The 16,509-nt window shown below is 38.8% G+C and overlaps 1 protein-coding gene across 4 annotated transcripts in view; it reads right to left on the reverse strand.

The window, feature by feature from the left end:
- Positions 1–16,078, reverse strand: part of anks1ab (ankyrin repeat and sterile alpha motif domain containing 1Ab) — a 40,543-nt gene extending 24,465 nt beyond the window's left edge. For all 4 annotated transcript variants that reach the window (XR_007814350.1, XM_018683897.2, XM_018683894.2 and 1 more), the window contains exons 1-2: positions 15,749–16,078; positions 2,981–3,053 (exon numbers count right to left, since the gene is read on the reverse strand). Coding sequence is in view for 3 of the 4 variants with exons in the window: in XM_018683897.2 (XP_018539413.1) it covers positions 2,981–3,053; positions 15,749–16,042 (367 nt within the window). In the remaining variant the exon portion in view is untranslated. The remainder of the gene's footprint in view (positions 1–2,980; positions 3,054–15,748) is intronic.
- Positions 16,079–16,509: the final 431 nt, after the last annotated feature.

Raw genomic sequence — 16,509 nt, forward strand, 5'->3', positions numbered from 1 at the left:
AGAAAAGGGAAAGGGAGAGAATGAGCAGGAGACAGATAAGAGACAGAAAAAGACTAATAGAGGAGGAGGCGAAGAAACATATGGGCAAGATAAGATTTACCATCTTATCTCTAGGAAGTAAGAAGGATTGAAGTGGACTAATTATGATTCACTACGAGATCCCACAACTCCTCCTCCTTCTTTTTTACTCTTTCCTCCTGAGCTTCATACCAAAGTCAGCTCTTATACCACAATATCCACCACAACTGTTAAAAATACCAGCCACCCCATCCAATTACTTCCATTCATTTGGGACAGCAACACCTCCCACGGTAGTAGGACCTAATTACTGACTGACAGAGTATCCAATGCTCCTCCGTGGGGGGGAACTGGGTCACTGTCTTATCCCCTGTTAAACAGGCCAAGCTGTCAAATCTATCCAAGTGGGTTTCTGTACTGTTTGCAGGACTGGTAGGTCTAGACTTGGCTCAGAGGAGCACCAGAAAGACCTATTTACAGAGGAAGAGGTAGAGGTTGTGCCTAGATAAAGCCGTGCCTCTTTATCAGAGCAGGAGAAAAGCACTAGCTCCTTGTCAACACACCCAAGCACTGTAGAAAATGAGCCGCAAAGCTGAATTAATTCAGGGAAACTGAAGGCGGACTCTTCCTTTGAACGTCAGTGTGCGCCTGTACACAAACCGAGCTGATGCCTCCTGTGTGCTGTTAGCTGAGCTCTCTCTCCACTCCCTCTCTCTTTTTAAGCTCATTTACTCAGTGCTCTCTTAGCACACAATCGAGGCACTCGTGATGGGCACACAGCACAAGCAATATCATCCTTTAGCATGCAAAACGGCACAAAATTGAAGGGCTGTTTTTGTGCTGCCACAAAAATCTGATGTTGAGAAACCTGCTTCCTGAAGATGAATTGCTTGCCCTTGGCTCCTGATACGAGAGGGACAGTAAATACGGAAAAGGTGGATGGAATAAAAACAGAGACAGAGGATAAGGTTTTCACAGTTCTGTCACAATAGAAAGATAAAGGTTGGATGAAGAACGACAATTTAGTTTTCCATCTCTTTGTGTAATCCCTCCCTTCTCTCTCCCTCTCTCCTCCTGCTGAAGGGTACCTGTTTGTTTTCCTTTCAGTACAATGTGGAGGAAAGAAATATGACCTCTTTACTAACACATACAAAAACAGCAACAAAAGCATCCTTGCAACCTCCAGAACTACTTGAGCACAATCTCCGATTAAAATCGGAGCAGCAACCGCATGACTCAGCTGAATCTGGGACACTTTCAGTATGCTGTTCCTCAAACCAGGTCTATAAATAGCACACACCTATACGTCAAAGAAGAAAACAAAAAACCAAACATATTTCCTCTTATGTAATGTGAAATAACCTCAGGTCTTAATTGTTAGGATAGCAATTAATCTAAGAATGCTTGGGTGTGCTGGAAGTCAAGTTACAATTAACATCATACTTCAACACTACCATGGAAACAGGCTTTGCTTCAACTAATATGTATCGTATTTTGGATTAAAATAATATTAATGAATATAAATAACTGTTATGGTTAAAGCAGCCTGGAAGAAACTGACAGACTAAATATTAAAATGATGATAAATAAAGGGGTTATGGTAAAAAAAAAAAAATAACTGACATTTTTAAATTAAATTATTATTTTATAATTTAATAAATTTACTTTATCAGTTAGCATTTTTGACAACAGTTAAACTAGTCTTGCCATTATTATATTATTAAAATGCAGCATCCATAATTCTCTTGATACTAAAGGAAATCAATTTTCTTTATACCACTCATCTACATGTCTCCTTTATGACTGAAATTTAACACACAGAGAGTTGATTAAATGAGTAGATATCCTTAACATTTTATGTACTCAGCATTTAGTTTAATTGGCTGCATAGGTCAAACAAACCTTTTTTTTCTCCATTAACTGCACATACACTGTCAGCCTTCATAATGGGCTGAAAGGACAAAGTGATGCATGGTAAGATGCTACATAATCATTTAATAATGAAACATGCTGCAGTTACAGTCTAGCCTAATTCCAATGTCATTTCTTTTCCATAGCTTTACATCTTTTTATCACAATCACACATTTTACTCTCTCTGTTTGTTCTTTCAGCTTGGGTGGCGTTACACCTTGCTGTGGTCAGCAGATTGGTAGTCCATGAAGCACACTGCACATAACTAATGAAAGTTCTATCTAAATAAATCTGATGAGACTTATAAAAAGCAGTCCTGTGCAGACCCAGTGAAGTTGTTACACAATCCTGTGTGATGAAACCTCCTTATGGCAGAGTACCTAATGGAGGTAGGTTTACACTGTATCAACTCAGGAGTGTTATCTAAACAAACTGAGCTGATGCCAGCTGGCTTCTCACTCTGCACTGCCTGAAGGACTCTTGATGAAGCGTACTATCCATTCAAGCCCTATTGAGATATACAGTAACTCCAGAAAAAAAAAGAAAATAGAACAGTGAGGGGAATTTAGAATTAGATTACCCACAAAGTGGAAACCTTTTGTGTAACAAATAAAAACAAATGATGTGCCAAACAAATGTCAGCTTGAATCTCTGTGACTTATAAGGACAACAAAACTCTTCCTATCCTCCATCTTTTCTGAAGGTGAGTTTGAATACTGAACAGCAGATCTTATAAAAAGCTGTTACTGCTCATGAATTTAATCAGCTACAGGGTGTGAAAAAAAGTTTGATTGCTGCTAACATTACATATATAATTCCTATCCAGTAAACTCTATGGGGCTATCACCAATGCAGCACTAAGGCAATTAAGAGCTTTATGAATGGTTAATGAATAAGACTTGCACTTAATTCCCCGGACCCATTTGTCATTTTGCATTAACCAACCAATAAATTACGTACCACACAGTCATATCTCTGGGAAAAAACACTTCATACTGTGCAAATTGAAGTGTATCATAATGGAAATAGAATAAGTGGTGAGGCATTCACCTGTGCTTGGTGTCGGCTGTTTGTTTTTGGACGTTTCAATCCCTGCTCCAATCAAGTTCATGATCTTCTCAATCTGTTAAGAGAATAAGCATAAAACACAGCTGGCATTTGACTGAAATATCAACAACTATTAATGGAAAACAGTTCATTGCAGAACAAAGAGGGGGAAAAACAGTGGAGATTTTTCAGTATGTGTCAACAATTTCCATTAAAAATATGCACTAAAATCATATCTAGTCCTCCTCCATTCCACCACAGCCAAAACAAGTTACAAAGCAAGAACGCTGAAATAATGGCACTGGGGTGAGGAGTTAGGACAGAGAGCTGCTGGGAGTGTTGGGAAGGAGGCGTGCTGCTTTGCAATGATAGATTACAAGCAACAGTCCAACGTGGACAGCAATTCAATGACTAACCCACCACTCAGCGAAAACACAGCAGGGTGATAAGGGGAATTACAATCTAGAAGCTTTTGAAACTCCAAATTATTGAGGCCTGTATCGGAAGTCCCGTAGCCAAGAACACACTGCACAAAACCGACCCACAGGAGATTCAGATCTGTTGCTGACTGTTTCTTAGTGAGTATTTGATTGCCCTCTCAGACCTGTATTATTTAAGCCTCACAGAATAAAGCAACAGCTTACTGCAAGGTTAAGTGAGCACAATGCTGCATGCAGGAGATTACAGAGCAACTCAGAGAAGAGTTGTTTAGGGGCTTAGAGCCAAAAATGTTTATTTAAGTAGTCTCTGACTTTCCAGGAGAGCCAAAATACATTTCCAGGTTGTTTGTTTGCTTTTGTTTATTTTTGCTGGATAACTGAATAGCAGCTCAAGCAGTTCCAACAAAAGTGCTTCTGGTGCCAGATGCAGTCTGTGGTATCAAGAGTTGATACAGAAAATGTAAGTAGGACAAGTTATGAACATTGTTAATTTTGACTTTTTTCTGTTAACAGGAATACACTGATCTGATACACTGGATCCCTATCTTCGCCGATACTATAAAACAAAGTTTGAGAGCATTTTATCAAATACAAATCCAGTATCTAATCCACTTATCAAATCCTAATCTTTTTGAATCCTTCATTAATTGTTCACTATTTGCAAGTAACTAAAGTTATAAATAACTACAAGTACACGATTCAGTTTAGATCTGTGATCACCTGTTGCTCCATGGGTGAGAGGCCAGAAATACTAACTTTCAGTCAGCAGATACAAACTTAATCAACATCAACAACATGCCTGTGGAGATTCTCAGTCATCCAGGTCATGGTTATCCAAGAGGGGTTGAATAAAGGATTACTGGACTTGGTTGTAGATACCTGAAAACATTTCACTTCTCATCCAAGAGGCTTCTTCAGTTCAGAAGCCTGCTAATATTTCCAGCATGTTTTCTACTTTGGTGTTCGCAAACACGTAAGAGATAAAAGGTTCATAAAGAGATCTGTTACTAACAGAACTTAACAAATCAGGGTGTTCTGTGGATCAGTAACGAAGATCTAAAATGACTGATTATAATAACCCAAACCTACCCAATAGTGATGTGCACTCCACACCGCCTGTTTCTTCATTAATGCCCTTATAAAATTTAGTGTTTCCATTATTCAAGCATGGCAAGTCACCAATCCAGTTTTTAGTGCCACAGAAAGCCCCTGCATCAGGTTAAATGAACATTATTCCACTGAGTTCTACACAGAATGACCCTAAAGAAGCTTTAGAATCGGTATAGGGAGAGAAAAATCTGAATCCCTATCCCAAGCCACAGTTTATCACAAACAACAGCCTGAAAACAGAATAAGATGGGACTATTTACAGCAGGTGTGGGATGAGATGTTATGCTAATCTGTCTTGTCTCTGTTCCCTTATATTAAATATTCAAATACAAGGATTGTATTCAGCTCAACGGGAAACAGACATTTCATTCTGAAGCACCCAACGTCATATTTCTTCAACATAAATATACACAGTATAGTATATTTATGAGTCATGACATTCCAACTCAAGGAAACAGTCTGGGACTTATATGTACAGCATATTTGAATAATAATCAGGCTCATCGCTGGTTAGATGTAAGCAATTAGTCTACAGAGTGCCACACTACTTGCTGACACTTCATGCTTCAAGGACAACAGGCCCTCATGCACAGAACAAACGTACCATTCACCCCGTTATAAAGAGAACAGTCTATACATATTAATGATATTCCTTGGCATTGTACAAGGTGTAACCAGGTGCATGTTTTGACAAGTTTAAACAAGGCAATTAGCAGGCTGGGGTCACCTACAATTTCATGTGCAAAGTATTGCAAATCAGGCTGGGAACTAAATTTAGAATCACTAGAGTAGTCTATTCACAATTGGCAATGAAAATTTTGTGAACTTGAAAAGCTGATTCTGCTTTCACTGGTGACACCAGAGACACAGCAAGGCTTATTTGATGTAATATTTAGTGTTTGAAAAAGCCCTATGCACTTCGCTAGTGGCATCAACACTGTGGAAAAGCCTTGATTCATTTGGAAGTCAGGCACGTGGGACGCATGGCATATGCCTGCAGCAATACAGACCTCACATTACTCTTTGAATTAACCCAGTTACATTCTATAACACACACACACAGCATTACATCTAAGCTTAAGTGCACCTTTATTAAAACCTGTCACCAAAATGCTGCTTCTAAGGAAACCAGCATCATCATAGTTAAAGTGCTGAAATATTTCATAACATCATGCACATATAGCCGCATCCACAGCATATAACTAGCTACATGCTTGGCAATGAGTTAGGGTAGAAATATATTCTACACAAGACCTTCTCCAGGTCTCAATCTGCTTTTGAACCTTCAGTCATTCTTTATAAATCTAAAGCTTATTCTAAACTCCAAAGGAATAACATGCATGTATTTTCATAAAAGCGCAAACCATTGATGTTCTTACTGCAATCAGTGCCCTCAATTGAAATGTAATGGTCATTTATAGTAATGTAATTATTATTAGGAATTTGTTACAGATAAGACTATCCTCAAAAATTATTAATTCAAATTTTATTCTCAATATCAGAACAGACTCTGTGACTCCTTTAACAACAGAAACATCATACAATACTATACTGACGCTGGATTATGGAGATATGCAAATGGAGATGCCACTGCACTTTTTACATTTATACAGTGCCATTAGATCTATTATTTAAAATAATAAAAGTTTTAAGAAAAGGCCACAGAGTCATCACTGACATCTAGAAGTCATCAGCTGAGTTGCTAGTTTTTGAGGCGCACCTAGCTAAAACAAATACACCCTGAAACAACCTAAAATAATAGTATCTTTATGATAACTGCAGGCTACAATGTTTGTTTTTTATAATATTTAATGAGGTGTTGATCATGGTTCATCATATGGTTCATCATACGATCATTTTGGCGTATTAAGTTTGTGGTGCTGTTGACTTGTATAGCTCTATACTAAAGGGTGTTTCTAATATCTATTCTACATTAATTGATGTAAACATCCTAGGCATGCACTGACCTAACAAACTGGGCAATCTACAGTATATTTATGAAAGTTGACTTTAAAGCATTGGGTTGTCTTAATTGGAAATGTATCAAAAAGGAAGAGGCCCAGTTATCCTGACCTGAAAGCCAGCTCTCAGTGGGAATTAATTTGACAGAGTGTGTGCATTCCAGTGAATATCTGGGAGCAGGATGGAAATCATCAACTAAGAAGATCTATTCACACAGAAATGTAATTGATAGTGCAGTTATAAAGCACATGGGGCTCTGAGTGGACTGTATCATTAAATCAGTGGTGCTCGACTCTGAATGATGGCACGACATCCTAGAGTGATTTACATGTTAATGCAGGCTGATCTGCTCTTCAGTTCCTGCACACACTGCAAAAATTATCCATTTTATGTCACCTTTTCAGGCTTATTCAAGAAAGTCTTATTCTGCAATGTCTGTAGATACCATCACTTGTTCTTCTCAAACTCAAAACAGGTGAAAATACTTTGGAAACAAGTTTTCTTCTTTGGGGAATTATAACCTCTTAAATCTAAAGTACTGACAGGCAAGTTACACCTGGGCCACACCACCCACTTTGTCTACACAGACAGCGTTGCAATGCTGCAGCGCAGCTACTGCCAGCCCTATCTTTCTACATTGAGTTTGCCTTGGATAATGGCCTTCGATAATAGAATGTTTGATCTCATTACAATTTCAGTTTATATTTAGTTTACACTGAATTTGAAATGAATAGAGATTGGTTTAAGTGTTGGGTTTAATTTTTTTCCCTACATCTGACATTGAGCCTTGCCATTGAAGCTATAGTGAAAGGTAGTTTTATGTAATGTTGCTAATATCATGTTGATATGACTATCAACAGATTTTTGTTTGTTCATTTTTGCTAAGAACTGCATGCATCACACGTAAAAAATAAGGCTCACACAGGCTGTGTGGCTGCTCTAACCTGTTGCAATATCTGTGTTCTCTCTTTTGTCCAGAAGCCTGATGCCAGCTCTTCTGAAGATGGGTCTTGACATAATTTAAGAGGTTAAGATGACTCAACTCTAGGATACATAACCCTACAGGCCTTCAGATAGCTTTGAGCCCCAGTAAACCCAGAGAGCAGACTTGACCCTGAACAGCTAATGGGTTCACACACTGTAGTACAACTGGACAGACTACAAAGTTGGGCCTCATCTTAAACTGCTACTGATCTTGGGTTTGTGATTTTGATCATACCCAAAAGAACCCAAGAAAGATTACCGTAATTTCCGGACTATTGAGCACACCTGACTATAAGCCGCACCCACTAAATTTAAAAAGAAAAAAAAAAAGTACATATACAGGCCGCACTTGTCTATAAGCCACAGGTGTCTAAATGTTTTTGCGGCATGAAGCTCGTTAGCCCGTAAAAATCTATAAATTAGCCGCATCATTGTTTAAGCCGCAAGGTTCAAAGCGTGTGAAAAAAGTAGCGGCTTATAGTCCAGAAATTACGGTAGATAAGTAACATGGACTGCATCGTTTTTTCATGGAATCAAAGTAGAACAGATTGCTGGCTTCAATCAATGTGGCTTCAACATGTCAGAAACTGTGCTTGTTACTTTTAAGGGAGCTCCGTATTGGCCTGGAGTTTGCCTTGAGTGAGTTCCTCTACAGTCCTTATTATACCTACACTCATTACGTGCATCACTGCACCTGAAAAATATACAGAATATATACATATGTGGCACTATTCCAAGAGAGAAAAATTTTAATCCTGAAATACTAAAGTAAACCAGGAAATTGAATATTTTAATGTAATTAGAATTAATTGGAAATTTTCCCTCCGGAGCAAGATAAAGTAACAGGCAAAAAAATACAGGCTTAAGACAAACTGGTGGCACAAATCTGCAAACAGTCAATGCTTTTTATAGACTATGGCCTATATGGTTATGACTGTTATGGGGTCAAGCTGCTGTTGGATTCTGTTATGGTCTCTTTATGTATGATTTCATGTTTGGTTTTATAAGATAGTCATTTCAGGAAAACCTGTATTATTAAGTCTGCCTGACTGGTTAATGTTAGTTTTACATCGCTATATTGGCATCAGTGTAGTACAGAAATGCTAAAGATGTGTTAGGGTAATTCAGTCATTTAGTGCCATTATATAGGGTAGACCGTTTCCTCTGAAAAATCTATTTTTCAACTGAAAATGCACAATTCAGTATGTCTGTTGATTAGTCTTTTTAAAAAAAGTCTTTTAAAAAAAAAGTAAATCTAATAAATTCTTTCAAAAATGTTTGTTCACACCGTGTGTCGATGTTAAAAAAAAAAAAAAAAAAGAATAAACACCCATACATAATTATCACAGTTTGTAAACTCTCTTAATATTGATATCAGTATTGGCCTCAAAAATCGGTTGAGCTATATTATTTAGACAACATAAATATTTATGTTAATACAAGTTTTTTCAGTGGATAAGCAACATATCTTACCATGCCACAGTGAAGAATGTGACTTTACTGTGACACTGCTGAACATAGATAACATTATTATTTATGATATTTTGAATTTCTTGAGGGAAATCTGCAATTTGTTGATTCCTCTCAGTCATTAAAATTTGACACAAATGTGACCATTAAAACATTCATGTGAAAATGGGCAGCAGTTACCACTGCTGCTGTATCTTGTTACATGTAACGTTCTCTGTTCGCTCCCTCCAGTTATTTTGGGCCAAAGATTATAAAGCACTGCATCACTGTACTGCATTATGTCCTTTAAAATGGCAAAAGGGCAAAGGGACAAGATTGAGACTGATGGTGCCAATATAATTAAATTGTAGAATAATTGCATTAGTCAGTTATTAAGACAATCAATTCCTGCCGCCAGTATTAACAAAAGTGACTTTCAGTACTATATCCAGCATGCCAGCTCTATCATGATGAATCACTGTTAGCTATAGGCATTTAAGCACTGATAAAGCAGATCAATAAATTAGCAAATGCAAATGGTTACAGGATATATATATCCTGTAACCATTTGCATTCTATATATATATATATATATATATATATATATCATATACGCTATGCTATCTTCATTACATACTAACACTTTCATTTTGTACAAGCTGTATGAGACATTAGATGACAATCACACTGTGACAACACTAACACTTCTGCAAATTTGCAAAGGAGAAAAAACTGTTTACTTCTTGTTTTGTAAGATGTTCCTGAAGCTGTCTCATCATCCACAGTTTGTCAATACGTGAGCTGCTTGATTTCATTTGTGGATTGTATTGTAAGCTAACCGCATTCATCAACAGTCCAATGTGAAAATACACAAATTTATTTGTGAATACTAGATTTTGTTACTTTTGCAGCATGAGAAACACTCGCTTAAAACCTGGTTCAACAATCAACAACAACAATCACTTATTTCTGCATAGTAGTAACAGAGAGGCTATGTGTTTTTTAATTCAGCTTGTAATCTTTCCTTTTGCGTTTCCCTTCTTCTCTTCCTAACATCTTTCTGGTCTAGTCAACAACATACAAGCTAATAAGATAAGAGAAAATGTGAAATAATCTTATACAATGTGCTTTAGAGATACAGTATTGTCAACTGAGTTAATGTCTCCTGCATAAATGATGGCTGTGAGCCCAAAACAGAGCAGATAATGGAAGTGATGGCTGGATATAATAAACTAACCAAAAAGGCTTGCCTGCTTCACTGGCGCTGGTCTGGAAACAGGATTACTGCCTCAGTATCACTGTCAATAAAGACAGATGGGCCAGTAGCTCCACACTATACAAAACCCAGATCACATAATTCTATCCAGCAGTGCTCATGAGTTGGATTGTTTTTCATTATTTTGACAGCTTTGAAACCATTCAGCATAAATAAAGCCACTGAGAATTGAAACAGTAAAGTCACGATGGCCTGCAAACTGTACCGTAAATGTGGCGATTGTTCATGAGTAAACGTAAGGTTCTAACAGTGCCGCCTCTGCTGTATGGTAGTTTCACTGAACCCAGTCAAGCAGCACGCTGGAATTGGGAGTTAATGTCAGATTATCATAAGTTTAATTCCTTTATGTGTATTTTTTCAAATGTAAAATAAAGAGACTTCAGCTCAATATGTGACTGACGTATGGAAGCAGAATTTTCATGCAAGCCTGTATTTTCTAAAAGCACGCAACATGTTTTTCACAAGTGGAAAAACGCTATTAAGCAACAAACTGGATGCAGTGTGGAGGCCTCCCGTGTTACACCCGGTGAGAAACGTTACAGGCAATGCGACAGGTGAAACAGGACTGTGCCTCTCTCCACTCTGCCCCCACCAATAACATCACCACTACTCTCATATTCATGTACCACATCTGTCTAACCAGATCTTGGGATGTGTTCACTCTGCCGTAGCTCTCTATATGAATTATAAACTAGCTTACACATACTTTGAAAATAGTCCCTTTTTATCATCTGGAATTACCGACGTGAAAACATTCTTTAGGTTCATTCTTTTTTTCATTTTCACTGTGGCAAATTCTAATTTCTAATTCTAATTCACTGAGACTAAAAATCATATTATATAAATCATATTAGGAGCTATGGTACAGTTTTTTCACACTGTCAATTTAAAAGTTATTACATTACCAAGGTGTATGAAGTATATACATTTAAAACAATTGATACAGAGATAAGTTAACATAATAACATATGGGTATTTTCATTGAGGGTCCCAATCTACTTATGTTATGTAAAACCACAGGCATTAGTAAGTGAAGAAGCACACTCACTGTATGCACTTTAAAAGCTTGCATGTGTAATGACCTCAGGAATGCAGCTGGGAAATTCAGAGTACACACACGAATGAAGCCACTCAAGCATCTGTAACGTGGCTGTGTTAACCTTTGCCTTTTGAGTATTGAACAGATGCAGTGAAAACGTCAATCACCTTAATCATATATGCCATTTCTATTAATAGTAACGTGTGACAGTCACTGGAATGAAAGATTCTTATATAATATGGTTATTTGTGGAATTAATCTTAAAGGGAAAGAAAGAATCCACCTTAAAATACATGAACACACAAAAAAGCAGTGATGGTAGTGTAGATGTACCTTGCGTTCATGGGTTCCTTTTGTTTTCTATGTAGTGTTTCCTATTTCTGTAGATAACTGTCCAAACAACAGCAGGAGGACAACAAATTCTTCCATGGCAGATAAAGTGCTGTTTAACAGCTCACTACTATGATGGACATTAGCTGAGGACTAGCTATCTTTTCAAGTTAGCACATACTTCACCAGTTTGTCAAAAGAGATGTCAGCTAAGCTAACGAAGTCACAACCGTGAACGTGAACTCAACGTTACATTGATGGCTGCATCGTAAAATAATGCGAATGTGGACAAAAGGAACAGTAACGTTGACGGACTTTTAACGGTCAAACTTTACCGTGGCTGTAAAGTCACTGAGAGCGTCGAGGGATATAACGGTTCCGGCGTCATCACGGGAGTTAAATTTAGCTTGAACTGTTAATGTATCTGTCGACGATAGTTAACTAAAATGAACAGTGCAACTTATTTAGCTAATGACGCAGTTCTGCCAACAAACTTACACAGCCTGTAACTGGCCAGAAAGGTTTAACAATGTCGTTCAAATGTCCGGCCAGGTGCCTTTGATTGTCCGGCTATAGCTCTCCTTGGCTCCACCCCGCTGCCCTTATTTGGATTTCCCTGACTCAAACTGAGGAAGATGGCGGAAATGTATTCAATTCCAAGGCCTAATTGCTAATTTCATTGAATGCATTGCTATTCTTTTATTAATTAATGTGTAGATTTATTTCACTAATAGATATTTATTTATTTATTTATTACTTCATGTTGTTGTTATTCAGTGTCAGACATTATACTGTGTACTAACACGCAGTTTGATATACACCCGTTATATTGAAAAGTAATGCCAAAGATACATCCATACAGACAACCTAGTCAGATGTCAAAACAATTATTTACTAATCCAACAGAAGCTGACAGGACAGGTAGAGGACATCAGAATACACCCTCGTAAACCAGGACCATCAGACAGGCAGCAGCACTCACAATGTAAACCTCCTACAGGGCTGAGAGTGAATGTGGAATACTGTATGTCTTTGAGCTTTTTCCATTGAGCATCAAAGTTTTATTTAATTAGACTAATGACACCTCCAGATGGCTTAGCATACTGTACAGGCCACCTGACCATGTTTGCTCTGTGTTAAGTAGTTTATAAAGAAAGCTGTGTCAGAAAAGAAACTCAACAAAATCTGTCTCATCACATCTCATTCTTCTCTTTGTTTAAGAAAAGGTTTAAGTATAATACCAAGAGCTTTCACTACAATAGGGTCCAAAAATGGTCAGCAGTTACATAAGCTGCCAGAGACAATACAATTTAATATTGTATATACTGTGGGGTTTAAAGGTTATACTTCAACTTGAAACTACTTTTTTCTAATAATAACATCCAAAAGCCAATGCTTGTACGCAGTAATTTTGCTTTCGTTGCATGCACATGCATTGGCATTAGTGTTTACGTATCTGACTTAAAGCCCAGCCTTCCCCTGAGCCTCATGTGTCGCTTTAATGTTGATGGCAGTGGTTGATCGCTTCACAAGATATACACACAAGCCAAGTCAGTTTTTGCCCTCACCCAGGCACACACACCCATATCCCCAACCCAAACAAATCCCTTGAAATCTGGAAGAGAAACAGACACTCGGGAGCAGCTGCAAAACAGGATGCCCTTGAGAACAGGACACTCCACCCAACATGGCCTGAATAAACATTTCTGTCAGAGAGCAGAGGGGTGGAGCACAGAGCGGGCACAGAGCAGGGAAAAATGACAGAGAGGGGAACGCAAAAGCCAAGTTAAAGTTCAAGATGTCTGAGTATAATGGAGTGACACCAAACTGCCCTTGCTGTAAAAATTAAAAATGTCCATGATCAGAACATACAGTATCAGCCATGACCTGTTCACGTGACCAGGACTCTGTGACCCCCCTTTATACATAGCCGTTTCATCATTTCCCCAGGCACCCAGACACCAAGGTAGAGCTGAAATGACTGGTTGGTTTAACTGATTAGCTGACTGACAGACAGGCATCTGACTACATGTTTGAAAATTAATTAACTGTTTTTGTCATTTTGTCATTTAAGCTGGAACCAGCTTCTCAAATGTGAATATTTATTGCTTTACCATGTTTCTATGAAAGTTTTTGATTGTGGTCAAACAACAATACGTCCACTTGGGCACTTTAAACACTGAGAAATCAATCGATAAAGAAAATAATTGCCAGATATATTGATAAGGAAAACAACTAGTACTTCAGTGATGTAATAACACCACTATGCCTAAGGTTTTCTGTGGGTTAATTACTTTGCACACAGGAAGAAATCAAAGAAATTTGTTAAAACAATCTTTACAACTAATGAACTCAATAAACTAAAACAGTTGGAGTCTTATTACCAGATTTTTTTGACCAGGACCACAGGATGGTGGACCTGTCTTAGTTGTTAGCTGAAACTAAGCCAAGATTGTGACCAAAAAGAATAAAACAATCCCCCATCTGAGTTTTTTTTTTTTTTTTAATATTGTTGTCATGCTTATAGTGAGAGTCAACCTAGATATAAGATAACACTAACATTACCAGCACCTGTCAATGACAGCTCATAGCAGCAAGTATAGAAGAATTTAGCATCTTTTGGACTCATTTGAGACCATTTGGGCCATTAGCAGGATTTTAGGCAATGAGTCCTGATTCCCCCAGTAGAACCACACTCCCTCAAGAGAATAGCCACCAACCAAGCTCAGTAAAAATCACTTCTTTCAAGTTCTAACAAATAACAAGTCACAAAATTTTTACGTTTACTTTTAATTTTACTTAAATTTGTATCAGAATCAACCAAAACCAACATATGTATATGTTCAATGTCTGTGTAGAACTTCATGTTGATAAATTGCCCAAATTACCAGATTCCCACAAACAGGACACTTTTCCTCGAAAGGCCGCATTAAAAGAGACCGGATGGCCAAGATTGAGACAAGTCCGAGTTACACAACCAACAAGACTGAGAGCATTGTGAGTATCCAAAAGGAGTTCAATTGAGGGCAACTTGATTCAACCCTTCCATGACCTGGATGACAGTTGTGAGATAATAGAAACAAGTCCCAAGCTTGAGGGAATGAAGGAACCAGCACATACAAATGCATTAAGTCAATGCAGATGACCAAGAACTGCTCCTAAACTGAGGTTAATGTATTTCACAAGAAATAAAGCAACATCAACAGGACTTTCACTGCTCCTTAAACCACTTGCCAGTCATGTTATCTGCTGGGTATGACCAATTATTGCACTATGCCACAACTTAACCTAATAGTCTGAATAAGATCTTATATTTGTGACAAGGACTAAGCACTCAAAAGAAAGTGTCAGAGATGTTCCAGTGTGCTGTGGACATTTAAAAAATGCATAATTTTGCCTCTGAGCTGTACACTATAATAATATGTTAACAGTTTTCAGCCATTGTCCCCACAGGTTACAACTGTTTAAGTGCATTTGGAAGTTTTGATAAGAAATGATTATTCATTTCAAGGTCTTTGCAGTGCTTTAGGGTGTGCTGCATTGATGCTCCAAAGTGCTCAAAAATCACAAGTTAAGGCTTTTGGGGATAATGGGGAGGGTGAGGGGGTGGGTGAGGGGTGGGGGATTGCTCACAGTGGGCTGAAAGTAGATGGCGCAAGACGGAGCAAAGGAGCCAGAGGAGTGCAGGAGGAGACAGTGGAAGCGTGGGTCGGCCCCTGAGACATGTACTGAGTGGATGTGGAATGACAGCACAAGCCCAATTAGTCTTGGATGCCAGGGCTGCTACAGGGAGGTCGGTGCAAGTGATCAAGCCATTCATGCATTCAAGCACTCGCCCGCAGGCATCCTCCGCCAACAGCCTGGGTAAAGTTACTCTATCACTGCTTCTGCTGGACTCCTGATCACTCTCATACTGCTGCCTCTGCTCTCCCCCTCTTCCTTCCTTCCTTCCTTCCTTCCTTCCTCTGTCCTGAAATGTGCTGCCTCACCCATGGCCATTTCTTTCTTTTTTACACTAATCCTCAGTTGCTTCTCTTATCAGTCTCTCTTTTTTTCTCACACATTCACACACTCTCTCTTAAGGACATTAACACACTCTACTTGAAAGTCACCAAATATGCCACTCCCTCTGTCCTGTACACCCTCCCACTTGTTTCCCATCCCCAGAGCTTGAGTATTACCTCATCCCACTCAGAGGCAAAGGAAGGCATGCGCTCCATGGACGGCTGCCCAGAGCTGCAGTTAGACACCGATCCACTGCGGCCGGCCAGACCTCCATCCTCTTCTCCGAGTGGTGATGCCAACAGGTCAGAATCTGACTTGGACAAGCTTCGAATCAGCCCCAGCTCTGCAGGTCTGACTTTGACCAGCGTAGCTGATGCAGACTCACTTGAAACTTCACTCGAGTCCTTAATGTCAGCCTTTGGATCCTGGATCACCTTGGCCGGGCTGGCATCAGGCGTACACTGTGCCATTGTCTTGGAGCTGCCAAGTGCAGCTCAGCGTCCTCAGTTTTCTGCAGTACTGACGTGTTAGCAGTCCAGAGGTGCTCGGGTTTTGTGGAGCTGTTAAACCTCTGGTGATGTAAAACCAGTCAGTGGTAGTGCTGAAAGAAACAGAAAAGTGAAAGTCAGTATAACAACTGTAGACTGAGGGAATCTGCCTGCACTCCAAATGACTCAAACTCATGCAAAGCGCTCTTGTTTAGAGGGAAAGGAAGCATATAAGTAAGAGACTTGTTATGCACAGAAACAATCATCAGGGTCCACCCACTAGTTGTATCCTGTTGCCCTCCCCTCAGTGACTGGCTTGCCTCAAAGAGTCCCCCTCCTTTATACTCCCAGCTGTGACTTATTTCTTGATACTCCTACAGTTACTTTTGTTATTAGTTCATGTATCTCATGTGGTCACACAATTCCTGAAAGAGAATATTCCCAGTGGA

Source organism: Lates calcarifer, linkage group LG12, assembly GCF_001640805.2.
Source record: "Lates calcarifer isolate ASB-BC8 linkage group LG12, TLL_Latcal_v3, whole genome shotgun sequence".
Lineage (NCBI taxonomy): Eukaryota > Metazoa > Chordata > Actinopteri > Centropomidae > Lates > Lates calcarifer.